Raw genomic sequence first — 27577 nt, 5'->3', positions numbered from 1 at the left:
TTGAGAAAAGCAGACCTTATATATGTGAATAACAGCAAAAGATTCTTTTTGCTTGATGCCGTTATTTTAAATCAATCCTGTGAGGGAAGGAAGTCAAAGAAAAGTTAAGGGTCGGGCCAGGCTTGAAGTGGGTTTTGAGGGGAGGTTGGCTTCAAGTGAAAGATTTCTATAACGTTGGAAGGGCTTCTGTGGAAACGCTGGCTGTAGTGTCTAAAGCCGAGCTAGGCACTGTAGAATGAAAATCGGGGCAGAGAGGAGAGGCAGCAGGAGACTGCAATGTGGGAAATAAACGGAAATGTTGTTATGGCATGGAGCGTATGATGAAGGTGTGCGAAATATCTACGGGAGTGAGGAGAAATTTATGATTTTTTTTTCTTAACGATCTAATGAAAATCTTAGATTTAAGTGGCTGCAAACTTTAAAGCGACCCTCCCAGCTCAGTCTCTCCAGTTTGAACAGCATCTTCAAGTATATGCTGCACGATGAGACATCTCCTGTCCATTTGCAGTGGGATATAAGACTTGAGGACACAGAACTTAGCCAGGACATTGGCTGGCCCCAGCTGTACATGGGTTGGATGAGTCAATAAATCTCTCCACGGCTTTTCCCCTGAGAGGTCAAAGGGGAAAGATTGCCATACGTTCTGGTCTGACCTTAGGCTCCACTTGCCAGTGACCCCACTTTGTTCCTAGAACAGGTCCAGCTAGCTATTCCTGGGGATGTGGCTTTCTGTGGAAGGGACATACACACTCATATGTCAGTCTTGCAGGAGGATTGACTCTCAGTTGAGGGGGGAGCCTGGAATGGCATCCATTGCCAGCACAGCAGCCAGCTCATCTCTCCAGGCCTTAATTTCACCATCACAGGTTGACTTTCAAGTCAGCACCCATTTTTCAGGGTTTTAGATCTGAGAGAAAGTGGCCCATACGGTTAAAGTGTCTTCTGCTTCTCTGCAGTTTTGTAAAACAGGAATCATAGTCCATCGAACTAAAATGCAGAAGGAAGCCCTGTTTCTTATATTTGGAGACTTTCTCTTGGGCCTGGGAACCTTAAGCTAGCCTATTTTAAAAACAAGGAATTTATAAATTCCTCCTTTCCATCTGAAAGCTGATACTAAATCTGCAATTATTCAGAAATATGGAGTTGTCTGGCTGAGATGAACTTCATAAATCACATCACTTAACTGGAGCAATTAATGATCAAAGAGACAAGCAAGGGATACTCGAGACAAAGAGGAGCAAGGCTCAGATCTCAAGTGCCTGTGAGCCACAGGGAAGAATTCGCCTTTATTCTTTGTGAAATAAAAAGGGTTGAAAGGACAGGCCATGGGATCATGTCTGCGGTTTGGGGAAAATCCCATCTGCAGAAGTTTTAAGAAGTTGAAGCCTGGGAGACACAGAAATAGCATTTCTGGATTAAGGTCCAAAGTGAGTGTTCTTTCTGGCCTGAGGACTTGTTTCTGGACTAAACCTGGAGGCAGTGAGCACTTAAGCATCACTTCTACCTCCACCTCCTCCCACTCCTACCTCCTCCCACCCCCCACATCCTCCCACCTCCACTTGCCCCCATCCCCCACCTTCTCTCACTCCCATCCCCTCCCATCCCCCACCCCAGTTCTCCACCACCCTGCCTTTTCCCTGGAATGCAGGGAACTCTGCTCTTTCTCTAAATTATGCTGCATTTCTAGAATGAAAGCATTTAATCTCGACTTCGTCTTGCAAAAGCATCATGTGAGCATTTTAGGGAGCACCTAGGGCTTCTTGCTTAGCTAATACAGTCTCGAGGTCCTGCAGTTCAGTTCTGAGACTCCACAGCCCAGCATAGGTTATTGCTACGCCGGGGCTCAGCAGCTATGAAATACCAACCAGACAAATCTAGAAAGGGATCCTCAACATAATTCACAAACCAGAAACAGACTAAGTTCTAAGGAACCCGAGTCTGGTATAAGATTTGAGCACAACATTTGGAGAGACAAGAGTGTTTTTAAAAATTTAAAATTTGCAAGTCTAAGTAAGCTATTCAGTAGAAAATCAGAACAGAACAAAGTGCCACTTACAAACAGGCTGCCTGGAAGGGAACGGCCAGCATTACAGGTTGTGAAATCAATGGCATCAATGAGGCTATTACCAAGAAAATTCTTTAACAACCATATCCACCTGACTGTGATTAAAACATATTCCTGCAACATACAAGACTTCATGAATGACCTCAAAACAGGGGTTAACAGATTGGCTTTACTCATTTTTTACAGCCATCTACTCATTATAAATTTTATGGTACATTCCACAAGAATGAAAAAAAATCTGGCATTGTATTAGCTTTCTTGTTCTTTTTAATTGAACATATTATTCTTGGGCTTGAGATGTGAAAGAGAGAGAATAGTGAAATTTGAGGGAAGAATAAGAAAGAATTATAAAATCCTCCTTATGGAGGAAGTTAAAAGAAAGGATAGTCACAAGCTGGGGCTCACTGTCACCAGTAGTTTATCCACTGAGATTTCAAGACAACCCTCTACCTCTGAAGTACTAACTGATTGGGTCTTTCTGATAAAGGACACATGTAACAGTAAACCACAATGCCTTTGGTAAGGGTAGCCTTGCAGACAGGGGAAGTGACTGCTGTGCAGAGGACTGATGGAGAAGTGCAATGAGCCAGGGGAAAGGGGAAAGCATAGAGCTTCTGCAGCAGGGAGCTCTGCACCACCGGGGTCTGGACGAAGCTGATGGGCATTCACCATGGCCCATGGAATAAACATGTGCTGTTGTGCCAAGATCCTGTACAGTCTATGAAAGTCCAATGCTATCCTTCATTGGGGATCATTTAAGAAATTTCATTAATGACATGAACATGTTATATACACATGCTATGAAATATGAAAGGTCTAATGCATGGCACATGAGGGTAAATCTGACCCTCAGACACTTGGTTTCCCAGTTCTAAGCCTTAACATAACTACTGTTATCAATTTCTTGTGCAGCCTTCAAGGTATTGTCAGTGCTTATATAAGCCTACACATGTGCGCGCGCGCGCGCGCGCGCGCGCGTGTGTGTGTGTGTGTGTGTGTGTGTGTGTGTGATATGAATTGCTTATCAAGATCTTTTTAGTCACAGAGCAGAGGATAGATCAAACTTCAAACATGAAGTTAGGAGGAGGTCTACTTAGTGGGTTCAGTTCCTGTCTTCAACTGCCCATAAAGTGGAGGGAACTTGGCAGATTAAAAAAAAATAATACATTGGATGTAAAAATTTCTTGCACTCTGGAACTGACTGGCTGCCTGTACGTGAGGCAGAGAAGCTCTCAGGGATGAAGACTTCCTTCCTCAGCTCATAACTGAGAGCATCTAGATTGGGAAAGAACTGGAGAAATACATCACAGAGAGCACGGCTTTAGATTGCTGGATTTGAGGTGCTTATAACACATCCAGGCAGAATGTCCAATGAGAATGTGGATCCACACAAGAGGGAGAACTGAGCTAGAGCTCAACCTTTGGGCATCGCAGGCTTTACAGCAGTAATTAAAAGCCTGTCTTGGGAAACATCACTAGGAAGAAGGCATGAATGAGAAGGAAAAGCTCTGAGGGAACTCTGAAAAACCCAACCTAGGAAAGAAAAAGTAGAGACTGGTGGGGTTCAGGCAGAGTCAACAGGAAAACTGCTGTAGCCAGACGCGGCCAGCACCACCACCTTCTGAACACTTTCTATACCTGCAAATGCCTTTCTCCCAAAGTCACAACGCAAAATTTCAGTGTCCTCAGAAAATGGTGAATAGGCTTGTCTCAGCCAGGCTTTTCATTGCTATAAACACATAACCAAATGCTACTCAAGGTATAATGGGCTTATTCCTGCTTATACCTCACAGGCCATTATGAAGGGAATGCAAGCAAGAAGTCAAGGCAGAAACCAGGGGGCAGGAACTGAAACAGAGGCCATGGAGCGCTGCTTATGGGCTTGTTCCAGGATCACATTCAACTACTATTCCTATACCTGCTGGGACCACCTGCTCAGGGATGGAGCTCCCCACAATGGGATGGGCCCTCCCATATCAATCACCAATCAAGAAAATACCTCACAGACTTGCCTAGAGACCACTCAGATGGAGGTATTTTCTCAACCAGTGTTCTCTCTTCCTAGACCATGCTCACTAGCTTGTGTCATGTTTGGACAAACATAATCAGCACAAGGCATATGACTTTGAGCTACTAGCCAGGGATACATATATAAAATTTTAATTCAAAAGACAACTACACAACCAAAAAAGACCTGTAAACTAGTCTAGTAAGGATGGTGGAGAAGACAGTCAACATATCAGTAGGTAGCGTCAGCCTCTGGGTCCATTCTGGACGTCACCATGGAATAGGAGACAATTTCTGTGGGATACATAAAGGAACTTGTACCCAATCAAGATATGTGCTGTCTTGCCTGATCATCATTTAAGATCACTCTCTCACATATTAGAAGCTGCCTAATATTCTTCAACATATTCCTTTCCCACTTAAACTGTGGATTATATTATTTGCAACTCAGAACTCAGATCCATAGGAAGTGGTATCATAAAGACAAAACAAATAAGTGTTTGAAGGAAGGAGTGGCCAATAAAATTAAATACTACCCAGAGTCCAAGCAAGTTATTGGATAACAGGTATCTGGTCTAACAATACCGAAGCTACTGGGGGCCCTGGCAAGACTGGTTTGTGGGGTTTATGGGATAACCAAATCTAGACTGAAGTAAAGAAAGGAGAATGTCTAGCATAAAGAAACAGAGATAGTGGAAGAGTTCACAAATTGAAGAAAATGTAGGCAAGAAGGGCACGGGAAAGTAAAGGTATGAAAGCCGGATGGACCATGGAATAAAGAGGGAACCAAGTACGTTGAAATGCCGGTGGGAAGGACAGGGAGAAGCAGGAAGCTGAGTTTGAGGGGCCAGTGGTTGTATCAATACTGGATGGGATGAGGTGTGGTTCTCAGGCGGGTCCAAAGGGGTTTCCATTCAACTAAAACTAGGAAGAAGAAAGAAAGGGTGCGAGTCAAGTATATGGATGCCGGAAATAGAAGCAGGAGACTGAGGGAGGCATTATCTGTTTGTTTCATTGATGGCGAAGCTATCCACTGAGAGTAAGAGAATGAAAGGACTGTCCCTGGGGGATGGTGAAGGTTTGAAATAACCTTTGTGGGACAGGAAGTAAACCGAGATGGGATGTACAATACCATTACCAAGCTTAGGGCAGAACCAGCCAGGGTGAGTATCAAAGTGTGTGGACCACAACTGAGATTTGTTTTGTTGTTGTTGTTGCTGCTGAACGATGTATTCATTAAATGTTAACCCTCACAGGAACCTTGTGACCTGGAGGCAACAGACAGCTCTACTTTCACAGCTAAGGAATCCCAGTCACGTTAAGAAGTTCCTCAAATGTCATTTCTAAGTTAGTGAGGCAAATCTGGAATGGAATCACCCATGGTTCCTCCACAGTCTGGTCCTTTCTTCAAGTTCAGTCCACGAACTCCTGGACAAGACCTCCTGTTGCAGAGACCTCCAAAGCACACCCCACTTGTTCCTTTCTCTTAGCTGTTCTCTGCGGGTTTAAGCTGGATTCACACTGCCAGGCTCACAGGAAGTCCACCCCCTCATAGTCACTTCCCTGACCTCTATGCCATGGGGATCCCATCTGTTTCCACTCCTGCATTTTCCATGTGTACTAATTTGTGACTGATTAGTTGCTGCCTTGACTGAATCCAACTTGCTTGAAATTAAGGGACAGAAGGGCTCGTCTGAATCATTGCCTTGTTATGCTGAATTTAAAAATTCATCAAGTTCAAGAGCACACTTTCCAAGAAGGCATATCTTTAAATACTAAAAACTGATTTAACAAATACATATTTGTTTGCCATAAAACAAGGATTTCAGTCCTAACAACATCAAAATTACTATATATTTGGAATAATTAAGTTAATGAAAACATTAGATTAGTACTTTTCTTGAACAATATGGAGACACTCTAATTCCCACTAGCTTATTTAGACATAAATCATTGACTAAGCAGCATTGCTAAATTTGGCAATTTAATCAAATTTTAATGTCATTTGGGAATTACAGCTGCCCAACAAATCAGTATGCATAGGTAGCAATTGAGCTGTGTTCCCATTTTACCGCATTTCTGTCTGAGGTATGAACACGTACTTTCTTTAATTTAAACACATACTTTCATTCGGAGCCCATCCTCCATAGAAAAGGGCAATTATTTGGAGTGTAGTTATTACAAAATTAAGATGGTTTTTGTATTTAGAGGAAAAATGAATATATTCTTATGTATTATTAAAATACCAGAGGTCTATTTTTATATCACACCAATGAATAAGGGATAGAATTTAGACTCATCATGCCCTTGTCTACTCAGCAGCACTTCGTGCTCATTACAGGCTGTACCAGTCTCCCAACTGTCCCCGCATCAAAACACAAGGACTCCTTCACTAGGAATAGTTATCGGCCTAATCAAGCCTGTGCCCTCTCTGTCACACAACTCAGATCTCTTGTTCTTCTCTGCAGCATCCATTTCATTTATATCTGCTTCCCTGGATCCAGTTCCTGTCGCTCAAAACTTGTTCCTAGTTCTATTTGTTACATAAACACTGAAGCTCACACTGACACTAATATGACACATCAACCATCTTGTCCCATGTCACCTCACAGGAACTCCCACTCCAGCCTCGGGACTATTGCTTCCATTTATTTGTGCAGCCTGTACCCATTTGGAGGCTCGTCATTTTCCTGTCACTGGCCATGCCCCAGCACCGACCCTCATCCTCATCCTCAACCCTTTTTTATTAACAGATGTCCTGAAGAACATAGTAGTCATACTATGTTATATTTGATTCCTTTTGAAAACTGATGAATAAAGAAAGGAAGAGAATTGTAAAAGGAATATTACATTTCCAGCCACCAATTGTTAATTAGCCTCAAGCACATTAAAAAAAAAAAATGGACGAAGGACATGTGACCTGGGTTTCTTTGAAGGAAAGATAAAGCTGGCATTTATAATTTAATCTCTCTGCATACTCGATCTTCAACTTAATAGCACCGCAAAAAGTCTTTTTCTATAAGTTAATTTTTCAAATTATTAGTCATATGTGCCTTACATGTCACTTCAAATGGATTCTATTCTGGGAAGCAGCTTTTTTTCCTCTAGTAATTTGCATTTCTATAATGAAATAAAAAAAAAAAACAATGAATGACTCTTTATATAATACACCTGCAACTGATTTGTTTAAAATGAATTGCTAAATTCTAGCCAGACTTTTTCTCTCTGATTTTAATAAATAAAAATATACATAGGTAATTATCAAGTATTTTAACTTGCTATTGCTTTACATATGCACACACATTTGCAAAAATGAATCCCTGAAGTTACATTTAAAGATTTGTTATAGAATTCACAAAATGAACAAATTATATATACTCTATAATTAATAGCTAGTTAAAATATTATTTAGACCAAAAGGAAGTTTGGCATAGTAATGTGGCTATAGAAACAATCTGTAGTAAGTTACTGAAATACCTAAAGATCTTAGTAAAACTGGCTTCAACTTTAAGACAATATTATCATCTAAACTCTAAGAAGAATGTTTTCTCAACTTCCCACTAGTGATATAACATTTTAATTCCCCAAATAAACTGTTGCATAATTTCACTGACATTAGACTTAATAAGTATATATGAAAATGTAAGTCCAATGACATGCTTTAATGAACTTATTTTACTGGAAGGTATTGTTTTAAAAATTAGTTATAGTGAACTTTCTTCTCTAACAACCTCATGAAACAAATCCTCTTTACTAATAGACAAACAGGACGAGATAGCCCAAGTGCCCTTCACAAGCTCGTTACTAGCAGAAGTAAGAATAAGTCTGTGAGATGATAATTTTATCTGCAGAAACATGTTATGTTCATTTATCTACTAAATACTCCAATTTCTTCTGATATATTCCTCAGCTATAAAGAAATTATGAAATGAGTAGAGTTGAAAAAAATCACACAGAGGGAGGTAACTCAGATCCAGTAAGACAAATACCACATGCTCTCTTTCATATTTGTGTTCTAGTTCAGACCTTCTCTTTTGTGTGTTTTCCATTTTCCCCATCACTATATTGTGATTCCCCATCATAGAGCATTCAGTGTAGCCCCAAGAGCCCCCGCAGCCCTTATGTGCTCATACAGAAGCCTTCCTTCACCTTTGCATAGAACCAAAATCCCTCAGGGAAATCAAGTAATGAAAACAGACACTGGGGGTGGCAATCAGAATAAAATAAAGCCACATTCTTTTTCTGTACACAATTTAATGACTCTCAAGTGATGGAACTTTAGCCCTTCAGGGAAATGGGTGAAGTCTGGAGACATTTCTGGATATCACAAAAGGGAATGCAGGCCACCAGAGGAGCTACTGATTTCCAGAGGCTAGAGACCAGATCTGCTGCTAAACACCCCACCATCACAGAGCAAACCTACCTCAAAGAATTTTCCAGACCAAAATGTTAATAGTTCAAGTAAAAGGCCCGGTTTAAAATGAAATCACTCTGATATGTAAGTTAAGTAATACATCTTCCTAGGCAGAGCAAATTAATTGAAGACTCAAAATGATGACTTTTTTTCAATACCTATCCTTAGAAGGATATAGATACAGAACTCACCCAGAATAGCCATTTTTCAAATTTTAATTTGCATAAGGATCATTTGAGAGACCTGTAAAAATGCTGAGCCTCACGGCTAACCCTATTTTAAGGTGAATCAAGGCTGTGTCCAGGAACATGCCTCTGTTAACAAGGTAAGCAGAGATTCCCAGACAGTTTGAACCCCACTCTTAGGAATCAAGGTTAGAAACCAAACTGTATAGTTAGTGATGCTGATGAGAATAACAAGTGTGAACGCTGAAGTCCTCTTCAATTTAGCATATGGCTGGAAAGTGCTGGAGAGCTATTTATTTGTTAAGGTGATAAATCAATGTATCCCATGCTTTAAAGCAATGTTTTTCAATTTTTGTGTGTGTGGAGAAATTACCTAGAGATCTTGTTACTATGCAGATTTTGATTTAGGAGTTAGAGAGAAAGTATTGCACCCTACATTTCTAATGAGCCCCAGGTGATGCCTTACATTGCTGGTCCTTGGACCCTGTATTGACTACCTAGTACCAAAGTTTGTTTTTTCAACAAGGCTGCCAGGAATATAAAAACAGGAGTACTTTGTAACGTGGCACAAAACCAACTTTTACAATTCTCATTTCAACAGCAGATGTAAATATATGATTTAAATGTTAGCTTTGCTGGAAAATTGCCTCCATGAAACAGAACATTAGTAGTGCTTTCATGACTGTATCACTAACAGGCATACTGATAGTTCCCTAATGAAAGACTACATTTCCCAGCTTTCCTTGTGGACTACAGAAGTCATTTCCGCCCTTCTAAGGGGCTGTACCCCCTTTTCCTCTTTAGACATTTTGGCAGTTTTTACACATGGGTGACAAAGATGCTCCCTTGCTGTGAATAAACGTGGTCCAGCATAAGGTCCCACCAAGCCTTTTCTTTCTTTGTGCCTCCCATGGCTCTAGAGCTGCAATTGAATAATCTAACACCTAGCACATACTATACTCTTAAAAGTTACAAAACTTCTCTATATTAAGCTCAATGAGATAAGCCAACCATAAAGCAAATTCCCAAGAGCTTGTAAGCCCACCACAGAAAGAACAAGGTGCTCTATGTAACAGTTAATCACTATTGATAACTGAAGTCCTCATTTCTTCTCTATGTGTAGTATCTGGAGCAAACATGAACTCCGATAAGATGAAATCTGCATATTTAGTGAGCAGTGCATGCATGGGGTTAGATATTGCCTACCTGGAGAGTCATACTATGGCACACTGGTTCAAACAATATTTGATTCATGCCTCTTCTACTGGCTTAGAGAAACCATGCATAAGAGAAATTCAGAAAATCTTTTCCTTAGCAGGTTTGAGTTTAAAATACAAATGTTTTCATTTCTTTTAGAGGAGAGCTGTGTGCTCTAAATTTAAAATTACAAACAAAAAATCCTTTCTTTCTTCAGATATTAATTTGTTAATAGTGGTCAAGTTTATGAATGAATGGAAACTGCTTTTGACAGAGAAAACTGCCTGTGATAGGAAGTAAATAAAGAACAAGTCAAGAAAAGCTGCTGGGGGCTGGAGAGATGGCTCAGAGGTTAAGAGCACTGACTGCTCTTCCAGAGGTCCTGAGTTCAATTCCCAGCAACCACATGGTGGCTCACAACCATCTGTAATGAGTTCTGGTGCCCTCTTCGGGCCTGCAGTCATACATCTGTTATACATAATAAATAAATCTTTAAAAGAAAAACGAAAAGAAAGAAAAGCTGCTGAGAAGTTCAGGTTTAGTTATTTTCAGAACTTCCACACTGAACTCAATTTCCTAGAAGAAGACAAGCCTATGTTAAAAGTTCTACAAGGCTGTCTGTGGACTGTGTAGACTTTTGGAATACTGTAGATCCGGGGCCACATGGGCTAGTGTATTGCCCTCATTAGTCGCTCATTGCCCACTTCTGTGTTTGACCTAATATCCTTTTGACCCTCAGATAAAGATTCTTGGAATGCATTGACTTAGTAGCCCTGTCTTCCCTCACTCATATTGGCAGTCCTCCTCCAGTCCGATGAAGGCTAAGCAAAGGGATGCTCTCTCGTCTGTCTCCTGTCCTTGGAGAGATGGTTCTAAAACAAACCCTTTGCATTCTCTGGCTTTGAACTCGGATTACAAGTGCAGTATTGGTAGCTTCCCTGAGCCCTTAGTTTACCAGCTTCAGACCCTGGGCCATGTCCACTTCCATAGCCTCACTAGTAAATCCGTCAGAAGAAATCACACTGCTTCTGTTTAGATGTAAAATCTAGACTGCACAGCATCCTTGAACTTTTTTTTTAAAGGAAACATTATACTAACATAGCACAGAGAGTGCATCATTAGCTACAGCTTTGAAAGCTGCCATATCTGTTAGGAGTCCCTAATTAATCCCATAGGGCTTCAGTTCTCTGGGCCATTCATCCCTCCTGTATTAGCAGGCCTCTCATTAGTTCCAGTAAGGACTCTCAGGCTTCCTTTGCAATCAAAGAATTCTGCTCATTCTGTATTTTCTTTCCTATAGAGCAACTCTTTGGGGCCCTCACTCTGTTTATTCTTAGAGAAATCAACTCAGTTGCCCCTACATCCACAGTTAATTATATGCTGATATTGCCTAAGTCAGGAACTCATGACTAAGAGAGTCAGCTGTGAGATGGCAAGCAACAGAGAAACAGGGGATAAAGGGAGGAGAAAGAAGGGGATGGGGAAGGAAGAGAGGAAGGAGAAAGGAAGGGAGGGGGAGGAAGGGAGAGATGGAAGGAGGAGAGAAGGGAGGAAGGGGGGACAAAGAAAGTAGGGAAGGAATGAATTGAGAGAAAGAAAAGATAGAAGACGAGAAAGAGAGGTCACATGGACCTAATGCATCATCTCTCTAATTCCAAGGAGCTGTTTTACTGTAGAGTTGTATGTTTATTTCTTCTTTGAAATTAAAAAAAAATTAACATAGTTACATTAGCATATCATTATCAGAGGATTGGAATACAAAGTGCAAGTGACTCTAAGTGTAGGAGTCAAGGAATAGCTTCTTCATTATAATCCACATGGACAGATGTGGCTATAATTTCCAGGACCTACAGCACTGAAGAGACGCTTACTGGATGAGTTCTGGAGACATGGACCCAGAACTCCAACATGACCATCACAGGTGAAAGAAGACCGTATCAAAGCATCGTGAGGCTCAACTATTTCCAGTTGAGAATGAAAACTGACAGGCAGCTGAGAACTATTCTAAAACTGAATTTTGGATGACTTTTAGAGATCATATGTGAACTGCTAAGAGATGAAATGGGAGGTTAAGTACTTAAAATCATATGAAGAACTCACAGGAGATAAGCAACAGGGACTGGGTAGAGATAAATATATAATTTCAAAAGGGGGAAATGTGGTGACTGTAGAGTTCAAAAGAGAATAAACTACCAACATATTTTTAAATATTTTAGTCCTTTTATATCTAAAAGCTGGACAAGCTGTGAGGTCATAAAATGCTAATTTCATCCTATTAGTGGAATGTCCCATGTGGTTTCATTGTTGTTTGTCAACTTGACATCTGCTACACTTCTCTGGGTAAAGGAACCTCAGTTGAGAAAATGCCTCTATCATATTAATCTGTAGGCAAGTCTGTATGGCATTCTCTTGATTCATGATTGATATGGGCAGGATCAGCCCACTGGGGGGTGGTTTCTGGGCTGACAGCCCTGAGTTGTATAAGGAAACACGCAGAGCAAGCCATGGAGGGCAAGACATAAGCAGAGTTCCTCCACAGTCTCTCTTCTCCGTTTCAGTTCCTGACTCCAGGTTACTGCCTTGGCCTCTGTCAATGGACTGCGACCTGAGATATGCAAGCTAAATAAATCCTTGTCTTTCCAAGTTGCTTTTGGTCATGGTGTTTTTTATTACAGCAGTAGAAGCCCCCAATAAATACTGTAAAACTTACTGAAATAAAAGGAGGGAAGTAATTTAACAGGACAAGAGCAAAGGTTGGAAGCAAATTCCCTTACATCTCCTCCTTTTCCTTCTCTCCTCCTGAGACCCATGTCTTCTGTGACACACTCTTCAGAGCTAAAACCTGGCTCTACCATCAACTCTGCCACAAAATCAGGGATGCGCACATCTCCAGTCTCATCTGTCAGTTTCAACACCAAGGAAGCCTTTCAGGCTTTCTGAACTTGTCTTGATATCTCTGGAGCTGATGCACCTTGACTGTATCTATTAACAAAGACTATTGGGGTCCAGCCTATTAGAGTCTTTTCCCAGATTTCCAAGAGAGACACTACCAGTGGCAAATTAATCTGAGGGATGTTGAATGAATCTACGTATATGAAATTCTTTAGTCCATTCACTTTATTCTTCTAAGTCAGTTCTCTCTCTACAGTTTCTTTTCTGCTCTCATACTTAGCTCCTTTCTTGCCTGATTTTCTACATTTTTCTGCTGTTCTAAGTTTTATATTAATTCTCCCATCTAGTTCTTCTCCATCTAATTTTTCCCCATCTAGTTCTTTCCATCTTAATTCTCTCTTAAGTCTCTGAGGTTTACAGTTATACACCCATACAATCAGCAATACTCTGGCCAAGGCAAAGTCACCAGGCTTGAATTCTTTCAGAGTCAAAAGGAGGGGTGATAAGATCCACACAAAGAACAGTAATTGTCAGCTATCCTTACCAACCCAAAATTGAAGTGACTAATGGGGAATGAATCAACCGAGGGTTAAATTCAGTTAATAGATTGAAAAAGGTTAATTTATGCACTCAAACTATATTCTTAGAAGTGGTTAGGTAAAATGTTGGGATTCTATAAGTCACTGAGTCACAAGTGAAAATAAAACTGCCTTTTTTTCCTTTGGCGCCAAAATCTGCCCAAGCTGCACCATTTACTGGCAGGGCAGGGCAACTGTAGCTAGGTAGCCTGCATCTGAGTTAATTGTTAAAGGGAGATCTACAACTGGAGATAGACTAGGAGAAAGAAGGGGTAAGCTTAGTGAGCACATCCATCTGGCCTGGGCGGTTGTCTCAGTGTAAATTTTTACCTTCTCTCAGGAACTAACAGATAGTCTAAATGCTTATCTATCTGCAGTCTGTTCTAGGAGGTCTGGAAGGTATCTCAGACAAATACTTTCATCTGTAGATGGTCCTGGCTGGATGTTTGCTAATGACAATGATTACAGAAAGGCATACAGTTGGGGGATGTTACCCAAATACCCCAAATTATAGAGGGGAAAATTGTGCTCAATGAATGATTCAACCACACTGTTAGAAGTTCTTGGGGAAAGAATCAAATAGGAAAGCTACAATAGCACACAAAAAAATTCACTGCAGGAAAGGGCTAATACATTCAAAAGCCGATTATCACCAAGACTCCTTGAGTCTTGGCTTTATCCTCTGGAAGACTTCTTAACTTCTTTGGGTAATAGCCTTTGCCATAGTCGGCTGAATTCCTACTTCATATTTCTGCAGCTCATAGCAATCTGCCAGGAAGTTGACATGTTGAAAATTCATGCTCTAAACTCACATGTTGATGATGCTAGGTGGTGAGGCCTTGAGAAGTCATGAGGAGTTCCAGTAGTGGCTTTATCAAGAGAGGAATGGAGTGAGCATGTGCGCTCTGTCTCACCATGTGACACCCTTGGCCATATCATGAAGGAGAAAGACCTTCACTGAGTGTGAGCAGATATCAGTGCCATGCTCCAGGTACTTCACGATCCCAGGAATGCAAGGCAAATACACCTCTGTTGTTTGTAAAGTAACTGGTATTGGGTATTTTGCTGTAGCCATAGAAAGTGTACCAAGAAGCATCCAACATTCATTTGGAACACATTTCTTTTGGGTTCTGTAATACTGCCTGCTCTCCTCTTTCCTCCCACATTTTATCCATGACATTCCTTTCATTTATTTTTTTTTCAAGAAAATGCTCAAATATTCCTCAAAATTCTCTAAGTAATTCCTTCTATTGGATCAAGAGTCATTTATATACTTCAGAATCTCAAATTGTATGTCTAGCCTTAACTGAATGGCCACATCCACACACATTTAAACAAATATGCCATAAACAGAACGAATCCAAGACAATTTTCCAAACCTCTCCCTCAAGTGAGCTACACAGACAGACATTCATCTATTTCTCGACTAGAAAGCAGACGACTTCCGTGCCGCTCTTCACCATCTGCTATCACCAGTGAACCATCAGAACCAGGTAGTTTTACTTCATAGATGTTCTTATGTGTATCTACTCCTCCATTACCATTTTATCATTGCTACTTTCCCAGCATGCTATCTCCCCCAAATATGCCTCACAACTGAAGTGAGTTACTTAAAACAACCAGGTGGTCATGACCTCTGTGCCTCAATGAAACCTGTTATGGTTAGAATATGAACTGTCTCTCACAAGCACAGATGTTGAAACACTTGGTCTTCGGCAACTGTCTCGGTTTGGGGAGGTTGTAGAACCTTTGGGATGGGGAGCCTAGATACAGGAAGCAGGTCACCTATAGGAGGGGAGCTGAAGGTTCCTAACCAGCCTGCTTCTTGTCCTGCCTCTGCTTCCTGACTGCCTACACCATGTAGCAGCTGCTCCACACTCCTGCTGGCCAACACTGAACTTCTCCTGTCACTCAGTTCTCCTCTGCAGGGAGGACTGTGAAACCTCCCTACCCCAGCTTTAAATAGCTAGTGCCAGGCATCACTGTCACGTTGATGAGAAAAGTAGATGAATATGGCAACCTTTGACTTCCAAGACTCTGCCTGTCACTGGGGCTGTCCTTTATCTCCTAAAGTGTCTCTTTCTGCCAAGAAGTCTGGCTCTTCCAAATAGGAGACCCCTTCTTTTCCATCCTTCCTTTTAAGGCTAGCTGGCCTCACTCAGCCTTCAGATTTCAGAATTGAACTCTGAAAACCAAATTTTCCTAATCCCAACACGTATCTAGACCAGACTCCTAGTAATCTGTTTCTCTTTCAAGGTGCTTGCCACATTTCAGTAAAATGTTATTTAATAATAGATTTATTGTCTTCTTTGCCTGAGAGTGTATCAGCCATGTGTATCTCTACATATGACTTCACATTCAGCACTAACCTTGTATGACAGAGGCATTCAATAAATGTGTGTGAGCTGAATAAATTAGTTCCAACACTTACTGATGCTGTAGTAGTGCTGAAAAGGCACACTGTAGTCAAAATCAATAACCTCAATTATAGCTGTAGCACTGAAACAACCTCACAGATTTAGGAAATAAAATGTATGTCACTTACAAACTATCATTTACTTACTTTTAATGCAAAATCTATTTTTTTAGGGCCAAAATTCTAGAAAAACAGGGGCTGATAAGTATTACATAACACTGCATCAAAATTTAAAATACGTATAGCCTCTAAAAAGTCAAAACAACGAACAATTTAGCAACACTGCTAGAATAAAAACAGAAAACCAAATTTGGTAAGAATATTGTCAATGAAGGCTGGCAAGATGGCTCAGGCAGTAAGGCCCTTGTTGTCAGGATCCAGGAGGTGGAAGGAGAGAACCAACTCCTGCAAGTTGTTCTCTGACCTCCACATGCGCACTGGCATGTATGTGCATACAAGCATGTCACACACACACACACACACACACACACACACACACACATACACACACTAGCTCTGTTGGTACCATGCTTGTTTACAGTGGTCCTGGGTTTGATTCCCAGTACTGCATAAACCAGACTGTACCTGTAAACTCAGAGTTTTTGGTTGGATGTAGCATATAGTACCAGAAGTTCAAGGTCCTCCTCGGCTATATAGGGAGTTCAAGGCCAAATGGGAGATACATGAGACCATGCCTCAAAATAACAACAAAAGAATATTTCCCTAACTAGACCAACACTGTGTGAATAGCCAGAAGTAGAAAAGGATTAGGAGCCCTCATGTATAAAAATTTCAAGATCTCTACCACACCTTTCCATCATTAAGTTTTGAGGATGTCATCTTCAAATGACCAAGAAGATAAGGCTAGAAAACCTTTTTGGCATGATACATTTAAGATGGAAACAGCTGTATATGTGACTCAAACTTGCAGGTGAAGAAACACACCATGTGTTCTCCCCATCATCATCTCTGAGCCTTTTCTAACTTAGGCCACTCCCATCTTTACCCAGACTGCTCCAACACCCTTTTGTGTTTCCTCTGTTAATACACAGTCCTTCTCCCACACTGCCACCAGTTTGTCACCTGTCCTACATAGGACAAGCATATCTACTTGAAAGCACAGCCCGAAGTCCTTGAAAAACACCCACATGGGCTGGCCCCAGCTACCTCTCCAGCTGAATCTCCTATGTTGCTTTCACCATTATACCACCATCTTTGTTTCTAGAGCATTCCAAGTGTGTTTCTACTTAAGACATTTCCACACGCTCTTCCTTCTAGTTGGAAAGCACTGTCCCAGGTCTTTCCAAGTCATCAAGAGACCTAAAGGACAAACCTGAAGGACAGCTTGAAGGACAGGCCTGAAGAACAGGCCTGAAGGACAGCCTGAAGGACAGTCTGAAGGACAGACCTGAAGGACAGACTGAAGGGCATGCCTGAAGGACAGCCTGAAGGCCCAACATTCCACTTACATGAATCCCCTGTCATTTCAGCACCTCATCTACTTCATCTCCTTTTCATGATTTTCAACCACTGGCAATTATCTTCTCCATGGTTACCAACATACTCTGTTCTCCTACGAGCATGCAGAGTCCCTGAACATGAGAACTGACTCATTTTGCTCACCATTTCTATGCCCAGTGCAGAGAGAAGTGCTTGCTACATACTGAATGCTCACTGAATATATGTTATATAAGTGAATACAGTTAACAAAAGCAATCAGCTTAAAAAAAAAAAAAAAAGACCAGATGATCAAGGTTCAAAAAGACATATGCATTTGTATCATGGGTTCATATGCACAATAATAATACAAGGAGAGCTCATTACATATGAGGGTACTCAGCTATTATGATAAAAACACATTTTGCTAAGAAAATCCAACTCTATGTTGAGTAAGAATAGAAATCACTAAGTAAAAATCCATTTCTTATCTAAGATCTGTTAAAATGAGGAACTTTAAATAAATTTGCATTATAAATGGGGGAGGAGAGCCATGAATTAACTCTTCACTCTGCAGAAATGGAAGGGTCCCTTTAGAGCTGAATAAGAGCACCGAGAGAAAAGCCTTCATCCAAAGGCAGCTTTAAAATGAATACTAATTCTCCTACAGAGAAAACTCTGCCCAATGCTAAGGGAACAAGGTGCTTTCCCCAGGGCTAACCAGGAGTAAACAGAGGTAGCTGGCATCACACACTCTTTCTACCTTCAGTGACCTGCGGTGTGAGCCTGACAGCTGCAGGGGTAAGACTGGAACCCTCCAGGTCCTCAACTACCCAGTGCCACCTGAGCAGTGTTCTCCTTTCGTCTTCTAGTTAATGGAAGTGATTTAAATGTGCGCCCCAGGGTAGTGTAAATTCCAGTGTCTTGGGACTTTGGAGGTCTATAGGAGCACAGCTGGAACCAAATGAACTACGTGGCCCGCTCACTGTGTTTGCATTGTCTCTATGAGATAACAAACGACCTTGGATGTTAGTCAAATTTTTTTCAAGAAATGGTTTTCTCTATTGGATCTATTTACTAAGTACATTAGTGCACGAGGATAACCACCAAGGTTACATACAGCAGCAGACAAGAATAGCAGTCGACACTTTGTCTTCCTCTTAATTGATTGCCTTTGTTACACAACAGTGTCTGCAAAAGTCTGACTGTAATTCTAACAGCAAGCCACGGTAATCATGTCAATATGTAAGCTACCTGAATATCTAATTATGAAAAAGAGAAGGCAATTTCACAGTGGAGACATTGTTCTAATTTGAGAAACAGCCATATTAGCTTATTAGCAGATAGCTGAAAAACTTTAATTTGAAAGATAATTATTTTTAGCTGATTAATATGCTCCAAATTAAACTCACTGCTTTTAATGGGCCCGTCAACTTGACAACCTGGGAAATTAATAAATTTCCCATTTGGTAATCCCAGTAAATTTATACAGCCAAGCTACACATCATTGTAAGGATTACCTTCACAGTAGGCATTGTCCTCCCGAAGAGCCCTGAAACCGTCTCGGCAGCTGCACACGGCCCTGTCATTCAGGTTCCTGCAGACAGAGTTCTCCATGCAGGTATGCTTCTCCGAACAAAAGTCATAACCTGTAAGAAGAACATGTTCCGGCAAATGAATCTATGACAAGACAAAGTGATCATAGTTTCCCTTAATTTTTTTCTTTTTCACTGAAAATTATTTTTTGCATACAATTATTCTGATCACGGTCCCCCCAAACCGTCCCAGATCCTCCCACCTCTCCCTCCAACCAACTCCATGCCTCCTTTTCTCTCTCTCTTTAGAAAATAAATAACAGGCAAAGAAAAAAAAAAGCAAACAAACCAGGATTTTAAAAAAGGAAGGAAGGAAGGAAGGAAGTTTCTGTTCATTTTGAAGCTATGTTCTCTAAAGACTTTTTTTAGGTTTATTATTTGACAGTTTCATACATACATATTATACATTCTCATTGCCCACATTCCCTGCCCTCCTTTATCTCTGCCATGCCCACCACCAGTCCCTTTCTCAGATTCATGACCTTTGGTTTGGTTTTGTGACCCATTGAGTTCACCCAGGACCATGTGTGTGTGTGGTCGCCAGTGGCCACACAACTGAAGACAAAGCTTCCCCTTCTCCCTGAGTCAGTCAGGAGCAAATAACTCAACCAGGAGGGGAAGGCCCCTGAGCCCTCCATGCCGGACTGCGGCCAGGCCACAGTGCAGACCCCCTGCAGGCACCCCCAGCTGCTGTGATTTCCTGATGGCAAAGAGAAGTCCTGTGTGTTTCTTTGACTCAATTAGTTTCTACTTCAAGTGAATTCACATCTCTTGTGGTTTTTGATTTTATAAATGCTATATAGTCCTTAATTGTCTTATTATAGCTCTCTACGTATTTGAAACAAAGATTCTTTGAGTTTAAAATGAATGTTACAGTAATGATGTTAACACAGTAAGATGGCTGCAAACATTATCACTACCTTTAACACTAATGAAGCCAGAGAGAAATGTGCCCAACAATGTTTAAGGGATTAAAAACGACAGCTTAGCATTTTAGATTTGTTTAAATGGTGTTCAAAATAAGAATTATATGACTTTAATCTAATTTTCTCTGAAGATGTGCATGGCAAATTATAACCACTCAGAAGAAGAAACTTCTAGGAATAACAGGATTTTCACAGATCCCAGAGTCTTTGGGGTAGGAAAGAAAAATGAAACTTTTATAAACAGTGACACCAATTGTACAGTTTCTAAGGATTTCTTTCTTGTGTCGGAACCCCTTGTTCAACGATATCTAAAACGCTGAAATGAAAAGGCTGAGTGGCAGAATCCGCCTTAAATGGAGATTACATGATTGTGCGCCATTCAACAAATTTGTAAATTGCCTAATGCATGCTTTAGAGAAAGACCTTCCCACTGTCTGGTGACTTGCAATTTCATTCCACATATAAACGGACAAGAGGGACTTAGAAGGAACTTGTTCTTATGTCGCCAGGAAAGACTTGCATTTGAGAAAATCTAAATGGGCCCTTCTTATTTGTAATGAAGCTGATGTCTGCTTCCACAGAGCGGGCAGGGCACACTCTGATCACTCACTGCCTGGACTATTATCCACACCACTGCAGTGTTACATTGAATGCACAACATATAATGAATTATTCCTGGTGCAGTTTGATAAATATTAAGAAGACCAATGCGCCCGAAACAGTAAATTTTAACACAGGCTAGAAAACATCAAGTGGGTAAGTGAATGCTTATAATAATTTTTAAAAATTATAAGTATATAAAGACAAAAAAAACCATGCAGTTAATAATACCCCTTAACTCACTTAGAAATTTAACTTCTGTTCAGGATTAAGACCAAATATTTGGAAGCAAAATTCTCAAGAGAAAAATTTACACAATTTAAATTTAAAAATTTAAACCTTTCTCTGAGGGTCATTTTATTTCTTCCTTTTTTAAGTAACTAAATTAAGATCATATTTCTTAAAATGCATTTCACTGTCTCTTTACAATGCCTGGGGGAAACAATTTCATATAAAAATCTTTACTATCCGTCTCAATAGCTCAGGACATCATCAAACTAAAATTTATAAGCCAAAAAAAAGTACTAAAACTTTCATTTTTTAACCTGAATTGAGAGAAACGTAATGTTAAAATGGTTCAGTCTTGGAGGTGTACAGAAAACTAAGCGATTGAGTGCTAGCATAGTACTAAAATATCTCTGATTTTCCCCACAGTGTCTCAAATATGTTTTGGAGACTATGACTGTGGGAATTATTTCTGGTGTGTTTTTATTCTTTTGCTTTCTTTACAGATTTTCAAAATCATCACCTTTTCACATTGTTAACTTTTCTCCCAGTTTTAAGAATCCTCCATGTTATCTAGGACGCTTAGCATGCCTCCTTTTATGTCAGCTATGCCCCTTTTAGTACGATCCATTCCATGTTCCCTCCTGCCTCAGGAACAATGAGACCCATTATTGAATCATCAAACGCCGTGTGCACACACACAGGAAGTGCTTAACAGTCTCAAGAACTTTCCAAGTGCAAGAAGAAAGGAGTGTGCTCCTATTTTCACCTTTTTAGATGAAAGTTAAGACTTGGTTAAGACTTGCTTGAGTTATTTATTAACACCACGATGTCAAAACTAAATTTCCAGTCAAACTCCATTTATTATATCAAAAATATCCAATAGGTATTTAAATTTGTTCTTTCCATATACAAAAATGCTCATTGGCTCCTCTGAATGTTTGACTGCCTACATCAATGGTTCTCAACCTTCCTAATGCTGCGACCCTTTAATACAGCTCCTCATGGTGTGGTGACCACCAACCATAAAATTATTTTCATTGCTACTCCATGACTATAATTTAGCTACTATTATGAGTCATAATGTAAATACTTTTGGAAATACAAGTTTACCAAAGAGGCTGCCACCCACAGGTTGAGAACAACTGACCTATGTAGTAAACTCTCAGGGTCAAAGTGTCATCTACTAATGTGTAGGGGGATCTGGATTCAATTGAAGCAGGTAGTTCTAACCCGCAGACACTCAGACTCCCAGCTGCCAGCACTGTCTATGTCTTCACTGCTTCATACCCATTGGGTCTGCATGGCTTTTGGGGTGCAGACCCATCTTTACCCAAAATCTAATCTCCGTCATGATAAGCTGCAGAAACACAGGCTGTGGAAGTTAACCTATGGTTCTCAGCCACTCGATTTTGTCACTCGTAAAATTAGGATAATTCCCATCTTATAAAAGTGTAGGATTCGAGTGAAATCTCCTACGCAAAGTCACTGGAGCCTGTGTGTTGATGACAAAAGCCGCTGGACTGGTACCATGACTCTTAACACCACACATGCTAAGTTCTGTATCATAGAACCGATCTGAGCATCTGCTACAGCTTGATGAAGAGATCCCATCTAACGCAGCCCAGCCTTTCTGTTTCCTTCCACCGTATTTTAACCTCAAGCTCTCTATCTTTGCAAATGTACACGGGGCTCTGTGCCGTGGGATGTCTTTCTGTACTCTGTGAATATGTGTTGCTCTGATTGGTTGATAAATAAAGCTGCATTGGCCTATGGCAGGGCAGGATGGAACCAGGTGGGAAAATCCAAGGGAGATAGTAAGAGGAGAAAGGAGAGTAAGGGGAGACGCCAGCCGCCACCCAAGGAGCAGCAGATGCCAGCAGACCGGTAATGCCCTGGCCACATGGCAACTTATAGATTAATAGACATGGGTTAAGTTATAAGAGCTAGCTAGCAAAAAGCTCGAGCCATAGGCCGCCCAGTTCATAATTAATATAAGCCTCTGAATGATTATTTTATAAGCAGCTGCAGGACCAGAGAAACCTTCCTGCTACAGCTCTGTGCACTCCTACTAAGAATAAACTTCCCTATGTAACATAAAAACACATCTGTCCATAACTGAGGGGGAAGTAAAAAGAAGACACAAGAGGGGACAAGAGCAGTTTACAGCTGGCGACCTGTCAGGAGAGAGAGCATCGGTAACTTTGTGCTGAACAGTGACTGGTTTGACATCAGGCATGGACTTGTCATATCTGCAGCAGTGAGAGACCTAGTGATGTTCTGTAGGAACCACCCACCCTGACTTTTAACCCGGGTACTTTCAGGAAAATGGACTTCACCCTGTACAGGATAAAGCCCTATCAATCAATGCATAGAACTAGTCTAAACAAAATAATTTCTTTAAGGCTAGCTAACGAGGGCCACTGAAGCTCAGATCTGGGATTTTTACTTATCTCATGAGGATATGAAACCATTTCTTCTACCTATGTATCATCACAATGCAAATATGAACACAGGCGTGCCAGTCACCTGAGAATACACCCATCCCCCAAACAGACCTCAGAGGAGACAGAGGTCCTCCAGCCAGTGAGCTGGGTCTGGACTGAGTCAAGCAGCACTGGAGTTGGTTACCATCTGCTTTGGGGGCCCACAGGGCCCATCCTCTGGCCAAGCCAACAGAATTCAGTGTCTATCATATGCCCATTAACAAATGCTAAAGTAGTTAGTTGTATTCTGAAAGCTGATAGACTTTCCTAATATTTCCTCAAGAATAATCAAGGCGCAGAACAATCAAATAGAATTCGAATGCCAATGGCCTCCTTCTGCAGCAAATAGGGTCAGTGTGTCAATACCATTGCTCAGCAATGAAGCTAAGGTTGACAATCACTATAATAATATTATCACTAGTACACAGATAAAGACACAACAGTAACTACTGAATATTGTGGACAGTGGGAACTACACACAAGTGAAAGAGAACAAGCCACACCTCTTCCACGATGCTCCCCCACTAATAATAAAGAGGTGTGAGCAGGAAATGCTCTTGTAAACAAAGGATGGGAACGTCAAGAAGAAGAGGGTGACAGGAAGGAGAGTCGACGTAAACCCACGTACACGGTGTGTGTCTAGGGATTCCTCCTCTATCCCAGAAGCTCTGCTTGTGCCCGTTGCCCGCGTCCTTCAAAGGTTCCCAACAATGGAGAGAGGCTCCCCGCTCAGGTCCTCCTGTCTGCTGCTGTCAGAGGTGGCCAAAACAGAAAGCCTGGGGGACAGTGTTGGCATGTTTCCTTTGGTTACTTAGCCCTGCCCAAACCTCCAGGGGAAAGGTCAACACTTTTGTCTCATACCAGACCTCAGGGACACCTTATTAACCATTGCTGACCTGAATGTTCACTCATGTGTGAACTGTGTCCTTAACACTAGGCAGGGGGCTGAAAACCAGAGGTCAGTTCTCTCACAAATGAATGTGTCAAAAGAAATGTGAACGAGCTGACTCCAGTTTAAGGCTGTGGGCAGGAGGATTCCTTTACTTGTCCTGAGTCTATGAAGTCAGAAAAGCCTGTAATTCTTAAGGGAATAAATGCTTTAAGAAGGGCCAAGTCTAGCTGGATGTGGTGATGCATACCTGTAATCCCAGCTGCCTGGGAAGCTGAGGCAGGAGGATTACAAACTGAAGGTCAGGTTGAGCAATTTAGAGGTCCTATTGCTAACAGGGGCAATTAGGGGCAACTTGATAATTTTATTTTCAGTTCAAGTATTATCTAATCCAGACCTTCACAGTCTAGGCCACTTAACTTACCATGAATGTTTAAAAAGAAAGATATCATGTGCCCCACTTCATATCAGTTACAGCAGAATATCAGAGGTGAGGAATCATGGGAACATTCTATCATTCTATGTAAACACATTTTTATGTGAACAATTTAAGTATGGAACAATTTCTTGTGGCTGATTTTCTATTTCTTCACTTGCTTTTTAAAACATATTGATGTTCAGAAATGGATATGAGCAGAATGACTCTTAACATGCAGAGGCCTCAGCTTCTTACACAACACCTGTCCCACTCCACTCTGACCAGTGTGTTTACTTAATCTCTGAGCAGCCCTGGAGTCTTATATTGGATTAAGGATAGTCACCATTGTGGTGTGGTTTCTGTTGCTGTGACAAAAACACTCTGACCAAAACCAACTCAGCAGAGGAAAGAGTTAATCAGGCTTCCAGTTCCAGGCCATAGTCCATCACTTAAGGAGGTCATGAGAAGAAATAAAGGTAAGCACTCAGAGGCAGGCCCACTGGTATTCCATGCAGCAGGACCTCTAACTCACAGCCAGGGAAGTAGAGGCATGGAGGAATGCTGCTTGATCACTCAGGTTCACGTTTAGCTAGCTTCCTAACACACCAGAACTCCCTACCCAGAGAATGGTGCCACTCACAGTGGATTGAAACCTCCTACAGCATTTAAAAGTCAAGACAATTCCTGACAGGCATGTGCACAGACCAATCCAGCCTCGGCAATGAAGGCTTCAGTCAATGAAGACTTGCTTCTAAGGTGACTCGACGCTGTCTCAAGTTGACAGACAGTTAAAGCCAGTTATGCCATCATTTTCTGTGCCTTCCTCTTGTCTGTGGTGGAGTCTAGTCCTCCTTCCCTTCAATTTTGGCTGACTTTTGACTGCCTTGACCATTGGAATATGGGAGAAGTGATGCTGTGTCAATTCCAGACTTCCATCAAACTCTCAAATCATCATTTAACAAGTGTGACTACTATCCTGAATAACACAACATGAGGAAATGTCCTAAGACTATGTGGAGAGTGGGGGAGGTCACTGTGACTATGTTTGGTTTCTCAGACATCTCTACCAAGATCCTAAAACAAGGCCATCCTGAAACAGTCAGCCCTGCCTAGCTTCCAACTAACAGCACAGAGCGACATCAGCCAACATTTGAAGAAGTAGAACCACACCCAGCAAGTTTACCTGACTGTCTGACCCAAACATCGAAATCTACAATGACGATATTATCTTGTAGTGCTGAGTTTGGGGAACGTTTGTTCTGCAGCAATGGTTTCCCACTCCATAAAATGTGGTCCTGCTTACACTGGCTTCTAAGTCACCCAACACACACTTTGTTAAGAGCACTAGTTAATTGCGTCTGCTGTAAGTGTAAGGGTAAGAAGCATTAGTACATACTACCTACAACTGGTAGCCAAAACTGCTCTAGTCAAGCTGCAAACTGAAAGTCCCAAATGAAATGACTGCATGAGCGTTCTTGAGTCCTATCAAATTACAGACATGCTCTGCCCAGGCACTGACTAGGGATCATGAGGATAAATGTTCCAATGGTCTGCATTGTTTGTCTGCTTGAGAGCAGTTCCTTTTAGAGGTGTTCTCTAGTTGCTAAAAGACACCTTGGAAGTTCTTTTCTGGGAAGACCAGGTCTTCAACCATCGTGTAATTTCTAAAGAGCCACATGCAGAACAGAGATTTTTAGACCCTTCTTTGGGCTGGCAAGATGGTTCAGAGGTTAAAGGAGCTTGCTGCCCATTGACATGAATTCAATTCCTGCAACATGGATGGTGGAAAGAGAGAACCAATCCCTGCAAGTGTCCTCTGACCTCCACTCACTGCTGCACTGGGGCATGTGCATGCACAGGTATACATATGTGTACATGTGCACACATGTACAATAAGTCAAAATGTTAAAAAATTAAAACCCTTCAATGAATGAATGGGAATGAGTGTGATCAAAACAAAATGAAAACTCCGCTCACAACAGGGGTGGAAGTAACTTTATATCTATTTTTAATGGAGTAACTAACAAATTATAACAAAGAAACAAAATGGTGTCAGTTTTCCAAAATGCATATTTCCTTTTTCCTTTGTAAGCTTCACTTCATACCAGCATGAAGGATGCTATCTCAACACGTGCTCATATTATAATTGGAATGGTTACTCATTTCTAAATGCATCACTGTGAACATCAGCTACACTCCAGACACCATGCCAGCGTTTAGATACAGAGATGAATACAAAGACTCAGGCCTCTCTGCAGTGCACACTCTGCTGCAGGAAGTGGACACACATGTATAGCCTCAGGTGAACAAGGGACGGGACTGATACTCTCATATAAGCAACCAGGAACTTAAAGAGTCTATGTGATTATTACTTCATTTTTATGCTTGAACCAATGAGTTTAAGAACCTCTACTCAACAGAACTCACTGCCTCCTGAGGTAGCCCATTACATTTAGTGAATAGTTTTGCTGTTTTCTTGCAATGAACTAAAATTCTAGGATCCTGGTACTTATTGGTTCTAGGCTTATCACTTCAGAGACAGCACAAAAGGTGTGATGATCATCTACATACTTCTTGTCAGTCTAGAAGCCAATGCATGCTGAAGAGTGGACCCGATGCAAGCAGGTAATCTGATGCAGTTGGTTTCTGCATTTAGGTCAGTTGCAGAAACGAACTGAGGAGAAATGAGAGCAAACCTATCAGAAGGATAGCTAACTCAACACAGCCATGTACCTTTCTCCAGTAATAGTGAGCCAACTCAGAACCAGGACTCAGGTTTAGAGGTCAGACCCAGAGACAGGACAGACATATGGCAAAAAGGCCTGTGAGCATCTTAGTTATAATTCAACAAATGGTTCAGGGCTTCCCATTGTGTAGCAAATTTAGGTAAATGTTATTAATCTTTGGAAATAATTTATCAAATTTGCTCATGCATATCAGTTATACTAGCCTCCTACAATAGCTCTTGTACATAAATCTTTTAATATGTTTTTATTTTTAATTGGCATCTAGTAATTGTGCATATTATGGGATGCCTTGTGACATTTCAATAGATGCATGCAATATGTAATGATTTGAGTTGGGTAATTGGCCTATCTATCACCTCAGACACATTCCACTTCTTTGTGTTAGGAATATTCAAAATGCTTTCCATTAGCACTTTTGAAATACCCACTTAATTGCCACCACACATATCTTACTGTGCTATAGAACATTAGAAGTCATTCCTCCTATCCAACCGCACCCC

The 27577-nt window shown here is 41.1% G+C and overlaps 1 protein-coding gene across 2 annotated transcripts in view; it reads right to left on the bottom strand.

Annotated features, from left to right (window-relative positions):
- Nell2 (neural EGFL like 2) overlaps window positions 1-27577 on the bottom strand; it is a 345435-nt gene that overhangs the window by 122586 nt on the left and 195272 nt on the right. For both annotated transcript variants that reach the window (XM_059247292.1, XM_059247293.1), the window contains exon 13: window positions 18712-18840. In XM_059247292.1, the coding sequence (XP_059103275.1) occupies window positions 18712-18840 (129 nt within the window). The remainder of the gene's footprint in view (window positions 1-18711; window positions 18841-27577) is intronic.

Source organism: Peromyscus eremicus, chromosome 20 (genome assembly GCF_949786415.1).
Source record: "Peromyscus eremicus chromosome 20, PerEre_H2_v1, whole genome shotgun sequence".
NCBI classification, from domain to species: domain Eukaryota; kingdom Metazoa; phylum Chordata; class Mammalia; order Rodentia; family Cricetidae; genus Peromyscus; species Peromyscus eremicus.
This window is presented reverse-complemented; position numbering and strand designations above follow the sequence as displayed.